Here is a 22,741-nt window from a genome sequence, read left to right on the forward strand (position 1 = left end):
AAATGTTTTGCATATGCCCAGTTGGGTAAAATATTATTACAAATTTTCTAGGAATGATGGAAATTTAGAGTTGATGTTAATAACCAAGCAGAATTTGAAGAAGTTCCCTATACTTATTTAACCCAAATAATTGTGGGAAAAATCAAAATTCTCGTAATGATCACCACCATCTACAAGCCACCAACGCACTGTTGTCTATAGTCGATATCTTTCCCATGTGTAGCTTCTGATCCAAATGCTAACAGTTACGATAGTAGCATTTCTCAGTGATAACCAAGTTATATTTATAGGGTCGCCTACGCATTTCCAGACTGGTGGATGCAATCTTGGTAAATTAGATAATGCTCACAATGGATCAGATGGTCAGCAGGGAGGACACTTGACTTCATGAGTCCCTTTAGTAATCATATCTAGAACCAAAGCCACAATCTGCACCAACATCTTAGTTGATGTCCAGTAAATCTTGTTGTACGAGGTCAATAACCCTCATATATAAAAAAAAAAGCACAAAAAGTGGCCAACACAATCGCGTTCTTGCAAAGGTCTACATTTTATTTATAGCTAAAAATTTAAGACTTTAATTTAAGAACAAAGTGACAAAGATTTCACATTGTGTGCTTCTCTTCGTTCACCTTGTGGCTCAGTTGCTCCTCTCACTCTTCACTTTTGGTGATTTTGGTAACTTCCCTTGTTTTAGCCCGAAGCTTATTGACCTGAGACTCAGCAATATCGGCACGTTCTTCTGCTTCCTCCAGTTCATGCTGCACTTTACGATATTTGGATAGGTTGACGTTGGATTGCTCCTCCTGAATTTTTCAAAATGAGAAGAAATGTAGCTGTAATTATATTACAAGGTGCTACAGAGTTCTCTGACTGTATGAAGAGTTCACCAGAAGCCCTTTTCAGCAGTCTTATTTTTGGTATGTAGGTGCATAATCCATTGTGACCTCACTGCTCTTTCATTTTACATCTAATACTTTGGGCACCTACATATGACTTATATATTTTAAGGTTAGGAAGAGACCATCAAAATGGCTGCATTTTTTAACCTCACAGATCACATGACAAAATATGAGATCTTCAGGTCTAGTTTGTTTGGTTTATTGACTTTACCAGCCATGTGATATCATCTACAATCATTATGATGGAATTCTCTGCTGCAACACATCAGACTCTCACCAACGGAAACCTTCAAGAAGAACCTGAAGACCCACCTGTTCCGACAAGCCTACAGCCTGCAATGATCCTCGGTCTACTGAACCACCGCACGACCTGCTCTACCCTCTCCTACTGTATCCTCACCCATCCCTGAAGACTGTGAGCCCTCGCGGGCAGGGTCCCCCTCCTTATGTACTTGTGTCTCCCTTGTCTTACACATGTTTATTACACTTGTCTATATTTCCCCTTTTCACATGTAAAGCGCCATGGAATAAATGGCGCTATATAAATTCATAATAATAATAATAATGATGTCTGCTACTTTATTACTAAAGGAGAAGTGTGCCAAAGATGGCTCACAAGTTGGACTTACAATCTCCTCAGTCTGCCGCTTGTAGGCCTTGACCTTCAGCTGAAGTTTGTCTACCAGGTCTTGAAGTCTCATTATGTTCTTCTTGTCTTCTTCAGACTTTGAAAACAAAAAGAAAAAAGACAAGTCAATGAAAGTGACCAAAAGTGAAAGCTATTTTCTTGGGTAACTGCATTCTTAGTATTCTAGTTAGAGATGGGTGGCTCCATTTGGCTAGGTCAATAGTCTCTGGCTGCTGCATGTAAGCTTCACAAATCTCTAACCTTCTGAGATCCATTTGATTAGTCTGGTCTGGCACCATATCATCTGTGCATCAAAATGATGACGTTACACCAAACCTGGCTAATCAAAAGCTGTGTTGGGCTCTCTGAAGGTAAGAAATTCTGGGGCCTAAAATCCAATGCCCTCAGAGCTCCACACCCGGTCCTCCTCTTGTTCCCTATGGTCTTTGGGCACTGATTTCTATGCTTCCATCTTACCCCATACTGACTTGGGGACACTTGACTAGGGAACCCCTTGATATAATGTGATTGGAAGGGATGTGCCAGAAGATCGGAGGGAACAAGTAGGACACAGGGAGTGGAGCTGCAGTCGCCGGACAGGTGAGGAGCGAGATGAATATTCTGCCAAATCCAAATTTTTTGTGACATTCATAGGGAATTCAAAAAGCTTCATATCATTTTGCTTATCTCTAACTCCCACCGAAGAACATAGCTGTTTTTTTTTTCAAAACTGGTCATCAATTGCCCATGATTTTTTACATATCCCATGCCAAGAGGAAAGACAAGGAAGGACATCTGTAGCTTGCAGCGATACAACCTTTACATATCAATCACTAATGATCTCTATGATTCGTTATTACACAGATGGGCAGTTTCTTTACCTGATATGTGAGTTCTTTTACACGTCTCTCAAATTTACGAACACCTTTAATGGCTTCGGAGCCACGTTTTTGCTCACTGTCCAGCTCGTTTTCAAGTTCCCTCACCTGGAAGACAAACAATATAAATTATCTCAGCTAAAGCTTACATTTGTAGTTTCTTCGTTTTCAGTACGTACCCTGGCCTCCAATTTTTGAAGCTGCTTCTTCCCTCCTTTAAGAGCAAGCTGCTCCGCCTCATCTAGACGAAGCTGAAGATCCTTCACAGTCTGATCAAGGTTCTTCTTCATCCTCTCAAGATGAGCGCTGGTGTCTTGTTCCTTCTTCAGTTCCTCAGCCATCATGGCTGCCTAAAAGGAGAGACAGATTAAGAATAAAGATGATAATCTAGAACCTTATTTCCAAATAGACCTATGCTTTTGGAGTGTAAGAGGAAATCTACTCAATCATGGGGAGAACAGACATACCCGATCTTGATGTTGCCCTTGACCAGATTTCAACCCTCAGCTTTAGAAGCCTGCCACCAAAGGATCCACCATGCAGATATCTTAAATCTGTAGATTACTCACATCAGTAATTGCTTTCTTGGCTTTCTCTTCTGCGTTCCTGGATTCCTGTATGGCCTCCTCTACCTCCGTCTGCATCTGAGCAATGTCATTCTCAAGCTTCTTCTTTGTGTTGATCAAGCTTGTGTTCTGTAAGAGAAAAACTGGGTGGTTGAAATTCCACTAACGGTTAAATACGTATCTTTGCACTCATATCAGACAGCTTCAATTCCATTGCCTGGATCATGAATCTAATACCTGTGAATGCAGGAGCTGGACACGTTCACTTGTATCTAGGAGCTCCTGTTCAGCAACCTTCCTGCTCCTCTCAGTCTGTTCCAGAGCTGCCCTAATTTCTTCAATCTCGGATTGCATTAGGTTTGCTCTGCGCTCCACCATAGCCAACTGTTCTTTTAGATCTTCATTGGACCTGAGAGAGTCATCCAGGTGAATTTGGACATCCTGTAAGGAGAAGTCAGAATAAACATGAAGTAAGGAGATTGGTCGACCATTTGACATCTTAGTATTTAAGTTTCCGGCCATCTACCTTAAGTAATCCTTGGACGTTTCTTAGCTGCTTTTGAGATTCTGCAGCCTGCCGGTTGGCGTGGCTCAACTGAACCTCCATTTCATTGAGATCTCCTTCCATCTTCTTTTTTAACCTCAGAGCATCATTTCTGCTTCTGATTTCAGCATCCAAAGTGCTCTGCATGGATTCCACAATCCTGATGTGGTTCCTTTTCAGTTGATCAATTTCTTCATCTTTCTCTGCAATCTTCCTATCAATCTCTGATTTTAATTGGGTCAGCTCCAGCTGGATTCTGAGAATTTTTCCTTCTTCATGTTCAAGGGATGCCTGCAAGGTGCAGATAGAAATCATCAAGGTTATAAAGATTGTTTAAAGTAATTTTTCTGCTGCTTTTCAAATATTATTTTTATTGGAGGAGATGACAAAAGCTCTATGACCAAGATGCCATTATTTTTCCAAAGGAAATACCTCTGCTTCCTCCAGTGCTGTCTGGACATCAGTCTTCTCTTGCTCAATTTGCTTTTTGGCCTTTTCAACTTCATGGAGAGCTTTTGCATTTTCTGATACTTGTTCAGTAAGGTCTGCAATCTCCTCTACAGAATAAAAGAAGAGTCATTGGAATCACCCATTTTGGCATCATCACAATACCACTATTCATGGTTTCTAATGTATCTCACCAAGTCAAAGGTAAGAACAACGTGGAAGGAGCTTTCAACAATTGTATTAACCTAAACCATCATTGACCTGGGATAAACCTAAGTCATGAAACAGTTTTGGTATTTAGTCCTATATTTGGGCTTCAAAATCTATTTTCACGGTGTCCACATTTGGAATAGACTCTTTAGAAGACTCGTCTGCTTCCAGTAGGACACTTTTTAGACTTTTATAGGTGGGATCTTGGCCCACTCGTACTTACAACTTTATTTATGAATATTTAATATTCAGATTGAATTATTACGTTGCAAGTTCTTGTTCTCTCGCTTGATGGTCTCCAATTGATCCATAGACTCTTCATAGGCGTTCTTCATTTTGAACAGTTCGGTGCTCAGAGAACGAGACTCTTTCATGGACGCTTCAAGCTCGGCTTGTGTCTCCTCATATTTCTGCTTCCATTCAGCCAGAATCTGTAGTGCATGCAAGAAAATGGATCATTTTTACGTAATTATCTTGATTCCATCATGCACAAAACTTCTAGAGTAAATCAAGATTGTGAAATCGATACGCAACGTCTTTATAACCGCACCTTATCAAAGTTCTTCTGCTTCTTATCCATGGCAGCACAGGCACTGTTGGACCTCTCCACATCAACCATGAGGTCCTCAACTTCATTCTGCAACCTCTGCTTGGTCTTCTCAAGGGACGCACACTTGGAATTCACAGCCTCAATGTGCTCCTCGGCCTCTTGTAGTCTTTGGGCCAGCTTTTTCCTGGATTATTGAATGATATATTCTTATGCCAATAATCATTTACAACTTTGACATTGATCAAATTGTTTTTTGTGAATTTTCTATGTGTACTGAAATGGTTCCAGAACAGAGAAGATATGGCTCTCATTGTACTACGTCTGCAACCATTGTGCTAGCCAAACCAATGTCAATAGAATTGCCACAAAATTTATTTTTCAAGCTCAGTATGATGACAACTAGTGGTACATATGCTCACAAGACACCTACTTGGCTTCTTCCAGTTCCTCTGTACGCTGAATGGCATCTGTCTCATATTTTGTGCGCCACTGGGCAACTTCTCCATTGGCTTTGGATAAAGACCGTTGAAGTTCAGCCTTTGCTTCTTGCTCCTCTTCAAACTGTTCCCTCAACAAGTCACAGTCATGGCGAGAAGACTGTAAGCCATGGGCAAGTGCGTTCTTGGCCTTTACAGGAAAAAAAATGGTCATTAGAGACAACTTACTGGAAATATGATTCTGATTTTTCAATATCCCCTTCCAATCTAACATATCCTCCCAGTTCCTTTGGTTTTGGAAGATGTCACACACCTTAGTCTCCTCCTCCAATTGCCTTTTGAGCTCATCAATTTGTTGGGTGAAGGCCTGTTTGCCTCTAGAGAGCTGAGAGATCAGAGCATCTCTTTCTTCCAGGTGGCGAGAAAATTCACCTATTCAAAATATGTATTTGTTATGTCACGATGTGGAAACCCAAATATTAGTTGCGGGGGTCTACCCCTTGGAGCAAAAAAGTACAAAACTTACCATTTTCGGTTTGCAGGCGGGCTCTTTGAGCACTAATATCATTTATCTGTCTTTGATGCTCTTCCTCTTTGGTCTTGAGTTCACTCAACTGGTCTTCAAGGGTACGGCAAATCTTTTCAAAGTTGGCCTGTGTACAAGACAAAATTCTTCTAGAATTAAAACTAATTGGTGGAAATAAGTAGGAAGTGTGTTGTTTTCTAAGGGAAATGACGGCAGTCATGATGGATGAGTGCATGTATTATTGGTGCGTAGACTGCGATTCGGAAACTTTCCATTAATTCAGCCGTTGGCCACAGAGATTGGAAAGTGTTGACTACTGTGACTTCTTGCTTCCTAAAAGTAGTAATCCCCTACTGTGACTTTCAGAATGGACATGGTACCATTAATAAGTCACCATGGTGCCACCAACAAGACAATGGGAGAAGAGGTTGTCGGAGATTGCACATTGTAATAAATTGTTGGAAATTTACGTGGTTGGGAAATTTACTGCTGTTCTATGAGGCATTGAAAAACTGGGTGAAAGACAACAATAGTCAGTTCTTATTCTCTTTTTCATTAGATTCTTAGTACAACTTCACAGTGGAAAATATATTTTCTTCGTATTGCTTGATCCTACGCCTTTCAGACCTGGACCAAGTCCAGTGCCTGGACCAAAGTAAGACCTTTGAGCCTAGCTGAATTATAATAGGAGTTGTGTTACCACCGTACAAATGACTGTGTCTGAGTCAGAAAAGGGGCAGGCTACAATAAAATAAGTTAAGGTCCCCATACACAGTAGATTAAAATCCACTCCACCAAATCTGCTTCTCTTTATCAGTCAACCATTTGATTTGTATGGGGATTTTCTGACCCTTACTCAAAAATCGTCTGAAATTTCGACGCCTGATATTTTTGTTTTAACGGAAGACGTGACTTTACCTTTGATTTGGATACAGATTCCATGTTGCTGGCGAGGTCATCAATCTCCATCTTGAGTTCACTCTTCTCTTTTTCCAGTTTCTGCTTGACCCTCTGGAGATTATCAATTTGTTCCCCAAGCTCCGCAGCACTGTCAGCATGCTTCTTACGGAGAGCGGCAGCAGTAGCTTCATGTTGTAAGGTGGCTTCTTCCAGGTCACGTCGCATCTTCTGGAATTCGGCCTCACGCTTCTTGTTCATCTCAATCTGAGCAGAGGTTGCACCACCAGCTTCTTCCAGGCGCTCGCTGATCTCCTCAAGCTCTCTCGAGAGGTCGGAACGCTGCTTCTCAGCCTTGGCACGAGCTGCACGTTCTGCCTCAATTTCTTCTTCAAGCTCCTCAATACGAGCCTTGTAATTAATGAAAAAAAGAAAATTTCTAATAAAAATCCTGCTCCTTTTACTTTTTAGGCGATGGGCTAATTGTAAGTCAACTCTACCTGTAATTCTTTAATTTTCTTCTGCAACTGAGCCCCAAGGACCTGTTCATCCTCAATTTTGCTTAAAAATTGGCTGATTTCAAAATCTTTCCTACAGGAAAATGGTGTTTGAGGTTACATGACTGGAATCAATATGGGCACCATACAACTGAACCAAATTCTTTTTTTTTCAGTTTTTTTTAGTTCTGCTCAAAAATATTTAGATTCTGAAAAAAAAATATATTACCAAGTTGATGACTTTCATACTCACTTTTTCAGCTTTTCATCCATCTGCTGCTTATCATTTTCTAGATCCATGATGGTTTCTTGGGCTAATTTCAGATCACCCTCCAGTTTCCTCTTGGATCTTTCGAGGTCCATGCGCAGTTTCTTTTCTTGTTCCAGAGATCCCTCAAGCTAGAAGTATAAAATCTTATCAAAGCGACTGTATATTTTTTGCGCCAAGGCAATTTAAAGCCTTTTCGCACCACTCACATCATCCACTTGCTGCTCAAGCTTGGTCTTTGCTTTGGTCAAGGTGTTCACTTTGTCTTCCTCAGCCTGCAGGTCGTCGAGCGTTTGTTGGTGGGCTTCTTGCAGAGCTTTCTTCTCTTTTGTGAGCTTAGCTATGCTCTCATCCAGGACTGCCATCTCTTCTGTAAGGTTTTTAACCTTTTGGAAAAATAAGAAAAAAATTCTTCCACCGATTCACATTTCACTAATTTTACTCCAATTAATATGTGTAAAATACTACAATTTGAAGCTTGCAGTGAAGGAAGCAACAAAGGCATCTATCTGTTAGGAATGGTGGAACGCACTAAATAAAAATAAATAATAAAGTGCGTTCGCCGCTCGGGGTCCACCGTGCAGTAGGTGTTACACCGCTGCTGAGTGATGACAGAGGAGCAATATGGCGGTATGATGCACACGGGTTCAACTTCACCCGGTATGTGCAGAGTGGGCTCTGTTCACACACAGAGGTGCCCCAAAAAAACCATACAAAACGCTGAACCTGTTAGAGACACAGGCTTCAGGTAAATGCACACATGGCATCTTGGTCACAGGAGCAGGACCCAAGACAGAGGAGCTGCGTCCCTCTAGACCTACCGTGTGTGCGACGTCGCTGCTGCAAACGCCAAGAAGGGCTGCAACTGCAGCGCGGCGCAGGACACTGCCGCTCAATGACAAAGCCAGATAGCAAGCGCGATGTCGGACGCTAGCGCAGAGGTGCGGTGTGCACAGTGACAGTGGCTTAAGGCTTGCCACTGACTGGCGCTGACTGCTAAACTAATTCCCTATCACCATGCGTAATATCAGAGGGAAGGGGTTTCAAATGAGTCAGTCACCAGAATCATACATCCGTCACCATTCAAAGATAGCAAGTATAGTCTATACTAGCGAATGGCGGAACAGCCATGCACGCCTTTTATAGTAGCCGGGACCTTCTGCACGCTTCCAGATCTCTGAGATGGATCAATGAGAACTGGAGCAGGACCTGAGCACATGACTCCCGATCTCCAATGGGAGATCATCCCATGAGCATGCCCAGTAAGAGGACAGAAGGACTTAGCCTCAGGAGAGATTTGCTGCAAGGCAATCTCCTCTGCAGTGGAAAAATAGGAGGAGAGTGCAGAATGTGAGGATCTGGATCCCTGCTGAGTAAACGCAGAAATCCGACTCCTAACACTATCTGGACAAAGAAAACCAATATTGTTACTTAGCATAGTAATTAAAATGGCTTGCCTTGTTTTCTGTGGCGTGTTTTTCCTTCTCAACCTTGGCCAAAGTCAACTCAAGGTCATCAATGTCTTTCTTCAGCTCGGAGCACTCATCCTCCAGCTTCCTCTTCTTGGCTGTCAGCTCAGCATTTGACTCTTCCTCATCCTCCAACCTCTCATTCAACTCTTTGATTTTGGCTTCCAATTGGATTTTTGTTTTGATTAATTGATCGCATCTCTCCTCGGCATCGGTTAAGTTTTCCGATTCCTAAGCCAAAAACGGAAATGCAATTGGAAAATGTACCATTAAACAGAATAAAAAACTTGCATAAAACAACCTCTCGTGTGAATGCTACATTGAAAATGATCGAGATTTCTAAGATGAGCTCAGACTCACAGACTGGACTTGAAGCTGCAGGTCATTCTTCTCTTGGAGAACCCTAACCATCTTCTCCTCCAGCTCCTTTCTCTTGGCTTCTGACTTGGCCAGAGAGTCCTTAGTCTTCTGAAACTCTTCTTTCATTGTTGCCATCTCTTTCTCAGATTCGGCGCTCTTCAGAAGAGGTTTGATCTTAAAGTAAAGTTTCATCCATGGCCAAGTTTTAACATTCATGAAAGCTCGGATGTTGTATTGAATTGTAAATATGGCTTCCCTACGATTCAATGCACAGAAAATGGGTCATTTAATGAGATTTAATCCAAATATTTAATTCCACAATATATTAAGTTATTGAATACCTCCTGTCCATCATCTTCTTGAATTCTACCCTCATGAGATATCCCCTGCACATGGCTTGAGTTCGAGTGATGACTTCGGCCAGTCTGTCATCTCGCATCTCTTCCAATGTCCCCAGTAGGCCAGCTTTGAAGAATACCTTAAGATATGGCACATAAAGCCTTGTAATACATGGAGATTTAGGATGATTAATATGTCCATGCCATACTGTATATAAAGATAAACACCTTTGTGTGTCCAAATCTGTACTGAGTATGATCAACATCGATGGACCCAAGAAGTTTCTCGGAAGCTTTCTTGCTGTCGATAAACTGACCTTCTGGGATAGCACTAGCATTTAAGATCTTGTATCTGTGAAAAGGGCGATTGGATGGGTTACCGATTTTTGGAAAAATTAATCCGAAAAGTATCCTTCTGGTTTTAGGGAGATATCAAGTGGGCATCAATGACGGTCATAAAATGAAAGAATACATACACTTTCTAGAATAGGGCTTGATTGTATGGTGGAACTAGACTGAATTCTCCAGGCCATGGGGCACATATATAATTGTACCAATTGTTAAGGGTCAAAGTATTTGGTTGCATTACCAATTTTTGGAAATGTTAGCCTATAAGATGGTTCTGTAATAGTACAATAAAGAATACATGAACTTCCTAAAAAGTGGCCCAGTTGAAACTAGACCCAGGTCTCCAGGCCACCAGCACCAATGTAAATACTTAACGCTGGCGTAACACTTGTGCTTTATCAGACATGGCATATTTTTACACCAATACCTCTGCTTGAAGTCACCATACAGAATTCTGCTCGGGAAACCCTTTCTGCAAATCCTAATTCCCTCCAGCACACCATTACACCGCAACTGGTGCAACACCAGATCATGTTCCATGGCACCTTCAGAAAAGGATATTATGCACATTAGGAGATGTGTCTGATTTTTTTAGATATTTTGGGAAGACTGTTTACAAAGGTTTTGTGGTTCCTACCTGGAGTTTTGGTCTCATTGGGGATGAGGCAACGTACAAAGTGAGGGTGAGTTGTCCTAAGATTGGTCATCAGTTTGTTCAAGTTCTCCTATAACACGAAGAGAAAGTAGAACTGGTTATAACATGTTATGGCCAACTCGAAGAAACCAGATACCATATATCCTCAACCTGCAGCACATTTTATATTTTCTACAGTTCATTGGTTTTCTGTAAAATGTGATGGGGAAGATGTGTTGGATTATGGTTCTCCCGCAGCCTTGAGAGAATATAATAGTTGGTATAGAGGAACTTACTCTGAAAAGAGCAGACACAGTCTGGAAGGAGGAACCCTTCTTTTTGCCTCCTTTCTTTGCACCACCACCCTCTGAGGAACATAAGGACAGTTATGTTAAACACATGTACATTTTCTTCACTGGTACTATCAATTTTTAAATTTTTATTAACCCTCTTAGTAAGAGCAGCTACACTTTACAAAAAATTTTTGGCATCTGTCACTACTACTTGTCAGAAGTTTCGATTAGAGTGGATCAGTTTGTTGAGACCCCAAATAATTTCTGAAATGAGAGGACAGAAGGACTTAGCCGAGCTCTGAGCTCCTTCAGCAATAATCACCTTGACTTGGCTCAAATCGGAACCCAAGAAGTCTTCTTCTAATATTTAGAACACAAGGAGTGTTAATCACAGTTGAAGGGGCGCAATGCTTGGTTGATCACTTCTAAACCTTTCATTTTTGGTTAGGTTCTGTGCTCAAGGTTCTGCACTTATCAAAACTTCTGACATGTCAAAAGTTTGTGTAAGGGTAATGCTTTGCTTTAACTGCACACAGTCTATAGTTTGACCCTTCCATTTAATTTCATAGGGTGGACTACAGTTTTGGTGGTTGTCATGTATTATAACATTCACCTGCTTCAGCGGCTGCGTAGCTGGAGAAAAGGTAGGCTAAGGTTTTCATAGATGACTTCTGGTAGAGCCCAATGACAGTCTCGTTCAGTGGGTCCTTGTTCTTGTCCAGCCAGCCAGAAATGTTGTAGTCCACAGTCCCAGCGTAGTGGACCAGGGAGAAGTGAGCCTCAGCTTTGCCTTTGGTTGGTTTCGGCTTCTGGAAGTTGTTGGATTTGCCGATATGTTGATCGTACAGCTTGTTCTTGAATGAAGTGTCGGTGGCCTTGGGGAACATGCACTCCTCTTCCAGGATGGAGAAGATGCCCATCGGCTGTGGAACACATGGTGGCGTGGGTTTGATCAGCACCTTCTACAATTTTTTTGTCTTTCTAGCTAAGATGACAAGGCAAAAATACCTTCTCGATGAGCTCGATGCAGGCAGCCAAGTCCATGCCAAAGTCGATGAACTCCCAGTCGATTCCTTCCTTCTTGTACTCCTCTTGCTCCAGGACAAACATGTGGTGGTTGAAGAACTGCTGCAGCTTCTCGTTGGTGAAGTTGATGCACAGTTGTTCCAAGCTATTGAACTGTAGATATTTAAGGTAAGCAATGAATATGACAATCAATAGTCAATGGCAAGTCACTGAGATGAATGACCGGTTGGCCCAAGCTCTTACATCAAAGATTTCAAATCCAGCGATATCCAGTACACCGATGAAGAACTGTCTCGGCTGCTTGGTGTCCAGCTGCTCATTGATACGTGTAACCATCCATAAAAACATCTTCTCATAGACGGCCTTCCCCAAGGCTCCAATAGAGTTGTACACCTGGAGGGTGAAGCAAAAAATGAACGTTTATCAAGTCAACATTAGATCAGACTTCTAGACTATATATGTCACTCATACAGTAGCTTATAAGAGATGGCTGACCTAGGAGCAAACCAAAGTACTAGTGGCTCAATATGAAGGGTAAGGATCCAATGTTTCTTTTAGACAAATTGTCTTTGGATCCCTGTAGACCCAAACCCAAGCAAAGCTTGGCAAAAACTCTACCTAAATAATCAAAAGGGATGAGTGCAGATTAGTGGAAATTATTTTAAGGGTCCTTCTATCTAAAAAATGACCACTAAGATCTAACAGGTTGTTTTCTACTCTACCCGTTAGAAACAAACCCATGTGAAAAGTGATTGACTGCAAAGTCAACTGCACAAAGTCATGATCCGTGTCAGATTTTGGGATAGAGGAAATATTTTGAAGGGTCATACTATACAGAGGATGACCACTAAGGTATTGTGCATTATTTGTGAGTCATCCTGGTAAAAATACATCCCAGTGAAAAATCAGCTGCACAAGGGTCATAATCAGAATTGGTTTGCAGTCAGTGGACAAGTTTTCAATGGTCCATCTATACAGAGCATGACCACTATGCTCTAGTAGGGTATTTTTAAAATATCACACGAAAAATAAGAAAAATGATTAACTACAAAGTCAACTGAAAAATGTTTTATGATCAATAATCAACAAGTTTCTTCTGTATAGAGCATGACCACTAAGATCTAATAGGGTATGTGTGAACCATCCTGATAGAAAGAAACCCCACTGACGAGACACTGAGTGAAAAGTCAACTACATGACAGACTAGACTATCCACTGTATCACAGCCCGGTCTATCCACTGTATCACAGCCCGGACTATCCACTGTATCACAGCCCGGTCTATCCACTGTATCACAGCCCGGACTATCCACTGTATCACAGCCCGGACTATCCACTGTATCAAAGCCCAGACTATCCACTGTATCACAGCCCGGTCTATCCACTGTATCACAGCCCGGACTATCCACTGTATCACAGCCCAGACTATCCACTGTATCACAGCCCGGACTATCCACTGTATCACAGCCTGGACTATCCACTGTATCACAGCCCAGACTATCCACTGTATCACAGCCCAGACTATCCACTGTATCACAGCCCAGACTATCCACTGTATCACAGCCCAGTCTATCCACTGTATCACAGCCCGGACTATCCACTGTATCACAGCCTAGACTATCCACTGTATCACAGCCTGGACTATCCACTGTATCACAGCCCGGTCTATCCACTGTATCACAGCCCACACTATCCACTGTATCACAGCCCAGTCTATCCACTATATCACAGCCCAGTCTATCCACTGTATCACAGCCCGGACTATCCACTGTATCACAGCCCGGTCTATCCACTGTATCACAGCCTGGACTATCCACTGTATCACAGCCCGGACTATCCACTGTATCACAGCCCGGACTATCCACTGTATCACAGCCCGGACTATCCACTGTATCAAAGCCTGGACTATCCACTGTATCACAGCCCGGACTATCCACTGTATCACAGCCCGGACTATCCACTGTATCACAGCCTGGACTATCCACTGTATCACAGCCCAGACTATCCACTGTATCACAGCCCAGACTATCCACTGTAGCACAGCCCAGACTATCCACTGTATCACAGCCCAGTCTATCCACTGTATCACAGCCCGGACTATCCACTGTATCACAGCCTAGACTATCCACTGTATCACAGCCTGGACTATCCACTGTATCACAGCCCGGTCTATCCACTGTATCACAGCCCACACTATCCACTGTATCACAGCCCAGTCTATCCACTGTATCACAGCCCAGTCTATCCACTGTATCACAGCCCGGACTATCCACTGTATCACAGCCCGGTCTATCCACTGTATCACAGCCTGGATTATCCACTGTATCACAGCCCAGACTATCCACTGTATCACAGCCTGGACTATCCACTGTATCACAGCCCAGACTATCCACTGTATCACAGCCCGGACTATCCACTGTATCACAGCCCGGACTATCCACTGTATCACAGCCCGGACTATCCACTGTATCACAGCCCAGACTATCCACTGTATCACAGCCCAGACTATCCACTGTATCACAGCCCGGACTATCCACTGTATCACAGCCCAGTCTATCCATTGTATCACAGCCTGGACTATCCACTGTATCACAGCCTGGACTATACACTGTATCACAGCCAGGTCTAACCACTGTATCACAGCCCAGACTATCCACTGTATCACAGCCCGGACTATCCACTGTATCACAGCCTCGACTATCCACTGTATCACAGCCCAGACTATCCACTGTATCACAGCCCACACTATCCACTGTATCACAGCCCGGTCTATCCACTGTATCACAGCCCAGACTATCCACTGTATCACAGCCCGGACTATCCACTGTATCAAAGCCTGGACTATCCACTGTATCACAGCCCAGACTATCCACTGTATCACAGCCCAGACTATCCACTGTATCACAGCCTGGACTATCCACTGTATCACAGCCCAGACTATCCACTGTATCACAGCCCAGACTATCCACTGTATCACAGCCCAGACTATCCACTGTATCACAGCCCAGTCTATCCACTGTATCACAGCCCGGACTATCCACTGTATCACAGCCTAGACTATCCACTGTATCACAGCCTGGACTATCCACTGTATCACAGCCCGGTCTATCCACTGTATCACAGCCCACACTATCCACTGTATCACAGCCCAGTCTATCCACTGTATCACAGCCCAGTCTATCCACTGTATCACAGCCCGGACTATCCACTGTATCACAGCCCGGTCTATCCACTGTATCACAGCCTGGACTATCCACTGTATCACAGCCCGGACTATCCACTGTATCACAGCCCGGACTATCCACTGTATCACAGCCCGGACTATCCACTGTATCAAAGCCTGGACTATCCACTGTATCACAGCCCAGACTATCCACTGTATCACAGCCCGGACTATCCACTGTATCACAGCCTGGACTATCCACTGTATCACAGCCCAGACTATCCACTGTATCACAGCCCAGACTATCCACTGTATCACAGCCCAGACTATCCACTGTATCACAGCCCAGTCTATCCACTGTATCACAGCCCGGACTATCCACTGTATCACAGCCCAGTCTATCCACTGTATCACAGCCCAGTCTATCCACTGTATCACAGCCCGGACTATCCACTGTATCACAGCCCAGTCTATCCACTGTATCACAGCCCGGACTATCCACTGTATCACAGCCCGGTCTATCCACTGTATCACAGCCTGGACTATCCACTGTATCACAGCCCAGACTATCCACTGTATCACAGCCCGGACTATCCACTGTATCACAGCCTGGACTATCCACTGTATCACAGCCCAGACTATCCACTGTATCACAGCCCAGACTATCCACTGTATCACAGCCCAGACTATCCACTGTATCACAGCCCAGTCTATCCACTGTATCACAGCCCGGACTATCCACTGTATCACAGCCTAGACTATCCACTGTATCACAGCCTGGACTATCCACTGTATCACAGCCCGGTCTATCCACTGTATCACAGCCCACACTATCCACTGTATCACAGCTCAGTCTATCCACTGTATCACAGCCCAGTCTATCCACTGTATCACAGCGCGGACTATCCACTGTATCACAGCCCGGTCTATCCACTGTATCACAGCCTGGACTATCCACTGTATCACAGCCCGGACTATCCACTGTATCACAGCCCGGACTATCCACTGTATCACAGCCCGGACTATCCACTGTATCAAAGCCCGGACTATCCACTGTATCACAGCCCAGACTATCCACTGTATCACAGCCCGGACTATCCACTGTATCACAGCCTGGACTATCCACTGTATCACAGCCCAGACTATCCACTGTATCACAGCCCAGACTATCCACTGTATCACAGCCCAGACTATCCACTGTATCACAGCCCAGTCTATCCACTGTATCACAGCCCGGACTATCCACTGTATCACAGCCTAGACTATCCACTGTATCACAGCCTGGACTATCCACTGTATCACAGCCCGGTCTATCCACTGTATCACAGCCCACACTATCCACTGTATCACAGCCCAGTCTATCCACTGTATCACAGCCCAGTCTATCCACTGTATCACAGCCCGGACTATCCACTGTATCACAGCCCGGTCTATCCACTGTATCACAGCCCGGACTATCCACTGTATCACAGCCCAGACTATCCACTGTATCACAGCCTGGACTATCCACTGTATCACAGCCCAGACTATCCACTGTATCACAGCCCGGACTATCCACTGTATCACAGCCCGGACTATCCACTGTATCACAGCCCAGACTATCCACTGTATCACAGCCCAGACTATCCACTGTATCACAGCCCAGACTATCCACTGTATCACAGCCCGGACTATCCACTGTATCACAGCCCAGTCTATCCACTGTATCACAGCCTGGACTATCCACTGTATCACAGCCTGGACTATACACTGTATCACAGCCAGGTCTAACCACTGTATCACAGCCCAGACTATCCACTGTATCACAGCCCAGACTATCCACTATATCACAGCCTGGACTATTCACTGTATCACAGCCCAGACTATCCACTGTATCACAGCCCAGACTATCCACTGTATCACAGCAAAGACTATCCACTGTATCACAGCCCAGACTATCCACTGTATCACAGCCCAGACTATCCACTGTATCACAGCCCAGACTATCCACTGTATCACAGCCCAGACTATCCACTGTATCACAGCCCAGTCTATCCACTGTATCACAGCCCGGACTATCCACTGTATCACAGCCCGGTCTATCCACTGTATCACAGCCCCGACTATCCACTGTATCACAGCCCAGACTATCCACTGTATCACAGCCCAGACTATCCACTGTATCACAGCCCGGTCTATCCACTGTATCACAGCCCAGACTATCCACTGTATCACAGCCCGGACTATCCACTGTATCAAAGCCTGGACTATCCACTGTATCACAGCGCAGACTATCCACTGTATCACAGCCCGGACTATCCACTGTATCACAGCCTGGACTATCCACTGTATCACAGCCCAGACTATCCACTGTATCACAGCCCAGACTATCCACTGTATCACAGCCCAGACTATCCACTGTATCACAGCCCAGTCTATCCACTGTATCACAGCCCGGACTATCCACTGTATCACAGCCTAGACTATCCACTGTATCACAGCCTGGACTATCCACTGTATCACAGCCCGGTCTATCCACTGTATCACAGCCTACACTATCCACTGTATCACAGCCCAGTCTATCCACTGTATCACAGCCCAGTCTATCCACTGTATCACAGCCCGGACTATCCACTGTATCACAGCCCGGTCTATCCACTGTATCACAGCCTGGACTATCCACTGTATCACAGCCCGGACTATCCACTGTATCACAGCCCGGACTATCCACTGTATCACAGCCCGGACTATCCACTGTATCAAAGCCTGGACTATCCACTGTATCACAGCCCAGACTATCCACTGTATCACAGCCCGGACTATCCACTGTATCACAGCCTGGACTATCCACTGTATCACAGCCCAGAATATCCACTGTATCACAGCCCAGACTATCCACTGTATCACAGCCCAGACTATCCACTGTATCACAGCCCAGACTATCCACTGTATCACAGCCCGGACTATCCACTGTATCACAGCCTAGACTATCCACTGTATCACAGCCTGGACTATCCACTGTATCACAGCCCGGTCTATCCACTGTATCACAGCCCACACTATCCACTGTATCACAGCCCAGTCTATCCACTGTATCACAGCCCAGTCTATCCACTGTATCACAGCCCGGACTATCCACTGTATCACAGCCCGGTCTATCCACTGTATCACAGCCTGGACTATCCACTGTATCACAGCCCAGACTATCCACTGTATCACAGCCTGGACTATCCACTGTATCACAGCCCAGACTATCCACTGTATCACAGCCCGGACTATCCACTGTATCACAGCCCGGACTATCCACTGTATCACAGCCCGGACTATCCACTGTATCACAGCCCAGACTATCCACTGTATCACAGCCCAGACTATCCACTGTATCACAGCCCGGACTATCCACTGTATCACAGCCCAGTCTATCCACTGTATCACAGCCTGGACTATCCACTGTATCACAGCCTGGACTATACACTGTATCACAGCCAGGTCTAACCACTGTATCACAGCCCAGACTATCCACTGTATCACAGCCCGGACTATCCACTATATCACAGCCTGGACTATTCACTGTATCACAGCCCAGACTATCCACTGTATCACAGCCCAGACTATCCACTGTATCACAGCAAAGACTATCCACTGTATCACAGCCCAGACTATCCACTGTATCACAGCCCAGACTATCCACTGTATCACAGCCCAGACTATCCACTGTATCACAGCCCAGACTATCCACTGTATCACAGCCCAGTCTATCCACTGTATCACAGCCCGGACTATCCACTGTATCACAGCCCGGTCTATCCACTGTATCACAGCCTCGACTATCCACTGTATCACAGCCCAGACTATCCACTGTATCACAGCCCAGACTATCCACTGTATCACAGCCCGGTCTATCCACTGTATCACAGCCCAGACTATCCACTGTATCACAGCCCGGACTATCCACTGTATCACAGCCCGGTCTATCCACTGTATCACAGCCCAGACTATCCACTGTATCACAGCCTGGACTATCCACAGTATCACAGCCCGGTCTATCCACTGTATCACAGCCCAGACTATCCACTGTATCACAGCCTGGACTATCCACTGTATCACAGCCCGGACTATCCACTATATGACAGACTAGACTATCCACTGTATCACAGCCCGGACTATCCACTGTATCACAGCCCAGACTATCCACTGTATCACAGCCCGGACTATCCACTGTATCACAGCCCGGACTATCCACTATATGACAGACTAGACTATCCACTGTATCACAGCCCGGACTATCCACTGTATCACAGCCCAGACTATCCACTGTATCACAGCCCGGACTATCCACTGCATCACAGCCTGGACTATCCACTATATGACAGACTAGACTATCCACTGTATCACAGCCCAGACTATCCACTGTATCACAGCCCGGACTATCCACTGTATCACAGCCTGGACTATCCACTGTATCACAGCCTGGACTATCCACTGTATCACAGCCCGGACTATCCACTGTATCACAGCCCGGACTATGCACTGTATCACAGCCCGGACTATCCACTATATGACAGACTAGACTATCCACTGTATCACAGCCCGGACTATCCACTGTATCACAGCCCGGACTATCCACTGCATCACAGCCCGGACTATCCACTATATGACAGACTAGACTATCCACTGTATCACAGCCCGGACTATCCACTATATGACAGACTAGACTATCCACTGTATCACAGCCCGGTCTATCCACTGTATCACAGCCCTGACTATCCACTGTATCACAGCCCGGACTATCCACTGTATCACAGCCCGGACTATCCACTGTATCACAGCCTGGACTATCCACTGTATCACAGCCCGGACTATCCACCATATCACAGCCCAGACTATACACTGTATCACAGCCCTGACTATCCACTGTATCACAGCCCAGATTATCCACCATATCACAGCCCAGACTATCCATTGTATCACAGCCCGGTCTATCCACCATATCACAGCCCAGACTATCCACTGTATCACAGCCCTGACTATCCACTGTATCACAGCCCAGACTATCCACTGTATCACAGCCCGGACTATCCACTGTATCACAGCCTGGACTATCCACTGTATCACAGCCCGGACTATCCACTGTATTACAGCTCGGACTATCCACTGTATCACAGCCCGGACTATCCACTATATGACAGACTAGACTATCCACTGTATCACAGCCCGGACTATCCACTGTATCACAGCCCAGACTATCCACTGTATCACAGCCCGGACTATCCACTGTATTACAGCCTGGACTATCCACTGTATTACAGCTTGGACTATCCACTGTATCACAGCCCGGACTATCCACTGTATCACAGCCCGGACTATCCACTGTATCACAGCCCGGACTATCCACTGTATCACAGCCCGGATTATCCACTGTATCACAGCCCGGACTATCCACTGTATCACAGCCCGGACTATCCACTGTATCACAGCCCGGACAATCCACTGTATCACAGCCCGGACTATCCACTGTATCACAGCCCGGACTATCCACTGTATCACAGCCCGGACTATCCACTGTATCACAGCCCGGACTATCCACTGTATCACAGCCCGGACTATTCACTTTATCACAGCCCGGACTATCCACTATATGACAGACTAGACTATCCACTGTATCACAGCCCGGACTATCCACTGTATCACAGCCCAGACTATCCACTGTATCACAGCCCGGACTATCCACTGTATCACAGCCCAGACTATCCACTGTATCACAGCCTGGACTATCCACTGTATTACAGCTTGGACTATCCACTGTATCACAGCCCGGACTATCCACTATATGACAGACTAGACTATCCACTGTATCACAGCCCGGACTATCCACTGTATCACAGCCTGGAATATCCACTGTATCACAGCCCGGACTATCCACTGTATCACAGCCCAGACTATCCACTGTATCACAGCCTGGACTATCCACTGTATTACAGCCTGGACTATCCACTGTATCAAAGCCCGGACTATCCACTATATGACAGACTAAACTATCCACTGTATCACAGCCCGGACTATCCACTGTATTACAGCCTGGAGTATCCACTTTATCACTTTCCACTATATGACAGACTAGAATATCCACTGTATCACAGCCCGGACTATCCACTGTATCACAGCCCAGACTATCCACTGTATCACAGCCCGGAATATCCACTGTATCACAGCCCGGACTATCCACTGTATCACAGCCCGGACTATCCACTGTATCACAGCCCTGACTATCCACTGTATTACAGCCCGGTCTATCCACTGTATCACAGCCCAGACTATCCACTGTATCACAGCCCGGACTATCCACAGTATCACAGCCCGGTCTATTCACTGTATCACAGCCCAGACTATCCACTGTATCACAGCCCGGACTATCCACTGTATCACAGCCCGGACTATCCACTGTATCACAGCCCGGACTATCCACTGTATCACAGCCCAGACTATCCACTGTATCACAGCCCAGACTATCCACTGTATCACAGCCCAGACTATCCACTGTATCACAGCCCGGACTATCCACTGTATCACAGCCCAGACTATCCATCATATCACAGCCCGGACTATCCACTGTATCACAACCCGGTCTATCCACTGTATCACAGCCCAGACTATCCACTGTATCACAGCCTGGACTATCCACTGTATCACAGCCCGGACTATCCACTATATGACAGACTAGACTATCCACTGTATCACAGCCCGGACTATCCACTGTATCACAGCCCAGACTATCCACTGTATCACAGCCCGGACTATCCACTGTATCACAACCCGGACTATCCACTATAAGACAGACTAGACTATCCACTGTATCACAGCCCAGACTATCCACTGTATCACAGCCCGGACTATCCACTGCATCACAGCCTGGACTATCCACTATATGACAGACTAGACTATCCACTGTATCACAGCCCAGACTATCCACTGTATCACAGCCTGGACTATCCACTGTATCACAGCCTGGACTATCCACTGTATCACAGCCCGGACTATCCACTGTATCACAGCCCGGACTATCCACTGTATCACAGCCCGGACTATGCACTGTATCACAGCCCGGACTATCCACTGTATCACAGCCCGGACTATCCACTATATGACAGACTAGACTATCCACTGTATCACAGCCCGGATTATCCACTGTATCACAGCCCGGACTATCCACTGCATCACAGCCCGGACTATCCACTATATGACAGACTAGACTATCCACTGTATCACAGCCCGGTCTATCCACTGTATCACAGCCCTGACTATCCACTGTATCACAGCTCGGACTATCCACTGTATCACAGCCCGGACTATCCACTGTATCACAGCCCGGACTATCCACTATATGACAGACTAGACTATCCACTGTATCACAGCCCACACTATCCACTGTATCACAGCCCGGTCTATCCACTGTATCACAGCCCTGACTATCCACTGTATCACAGCCCCGTCTATCCACTGTATCACAGCCCTGACTATCCACTGTATCACAGCCCGGACTATCCACTGTATCACAGCCCGGACTATCCACTGTATCACAGCCTGGACTATCCACTGTATCACAGCCCGGACTATCCACCATATCACAGCCCAGACTATACACTGTATCACAGCCCTGACTATCCACTGTATCACAGCCCAGACTATCCACCATATCACAGCCCAGACTATCCATTGTATCACAGCCCGGTCTATCCACCATATCACAGCCCAGACTATCCACTGTATCACAGCCCTGACTAT

At 45.4% G+C, this 22,741-nt stretch overlaps 1 protein-coding gene across 1 annotated transcript in view; it reads right to left on the reverse strand.

Annotated features, from left to right (window-relative positions):
• LOC141094121 (uncharacterized) overlaps positions 1-22,741 on the reverse strand; it is an 82,839-nt gene that overhangs the window by 25,466 nt on the left and 34,632 nt on the right. Inside the window, exons 13-39 of the mRNA XM_073579859.1 lie at positions 12,062-12,211; positions 11,801-11,971; positions 11,406-11,715; positions 10,796-10,866; positions 10,503-10,590; positions 10,293-10,410; positions 9,746-9,869; positions 9,521-9,657; positions 9,180-9,435; positions 8,808-9,050; positions 7,560-7,736; positions 7,336-7,481; positions 7,086-7,176; positions 6,607-6,996; positions 5,689-5,815; positions 5,476-5,594; positions 5,156-5,352; positions 4,726-4,909; positions 4,441-4,606; positions 3,951-4,075; positions 3,501-3,809; positions 3,212-3,415; positions 2,978-3,103; positions 2,588-2,758; positions 2,412-2,516; positions 1,532-1,627; positions 658-806 (exon numbers count right to left, since the gene is read on the reverse strand). Coding sequence (XP_073435960.1) covers positions 658-806; positions 1,532-1,627; positions 2,412-2,516; positions 2,588-2,758; positions 2,978-3,103; positions 3,212-3,415; positions 3,501-3,809; positions 3,951-4,075; positions 4,441-4,606; positions 4,726-4,909; positions 5,156-5,352; positions 5,476-5,594; positions 5,689-5,815; positions 6,607-6,996; positions 7,086-7,176; positions 7,336-7,481; positions 7,560-7,736; positions 8,808-9,050; positions 9,180-9,435; positions 9,521-9,657; positions 9,746-9,869; positions 10,293-10,410; positions 10,503-10,590; positions 10,796-10,866; positions 11,406-11,715; positions 11,801-11,971; positions 12,062-12,211 — 4,550 coding nt within the window. The remainder of the gene's footprint in view (positions 1-657; positions 807-1,531; positions 1,628-2,411; positions 2,517-2,587; positions 2,759-2,977; positions 3,104-3,211; positions 3,416-3,500; positions 3,810-3,950; positions 4,076-4,440; positions 4,607-4,725; positions 4,910-5,155; positions 5,353-5,475; positions 5,595-5,688; positions 5,816-6,606; positions 6,997-7,085; positions 7,177-7,335; positions 7,482-7,559; positions 7,737-8,807; positions 9,051-9,179; positions 9,436-9,520; positions 9,658-9,745; positions 9,870-10,292; positions 10,411-10,502; positions 10,591-10,795; positions 10,867-11,405; positions 11,716-11,800; positions 11,972-12,061; positions 12,212-22,741) is intronic.

The sequence above is a fragment of the Dendrobates tinctorius genome, unplaced genomic scaffold (assembly GCF_039654945.1).
Source record: "Dendrobates tinctorius isolate UK_male_01 unplaced genomic scaffold, ASM3965494v1 ptg000063l, whole genome shotgun sequence".
In the NCBI taxonomy this organism is placed as follows: Eukaryota; Metazoa; Chordata; class Amphibia; order Anura; family Dendrobatidae; genus Dendrobates; species Dendrobates tinctorius.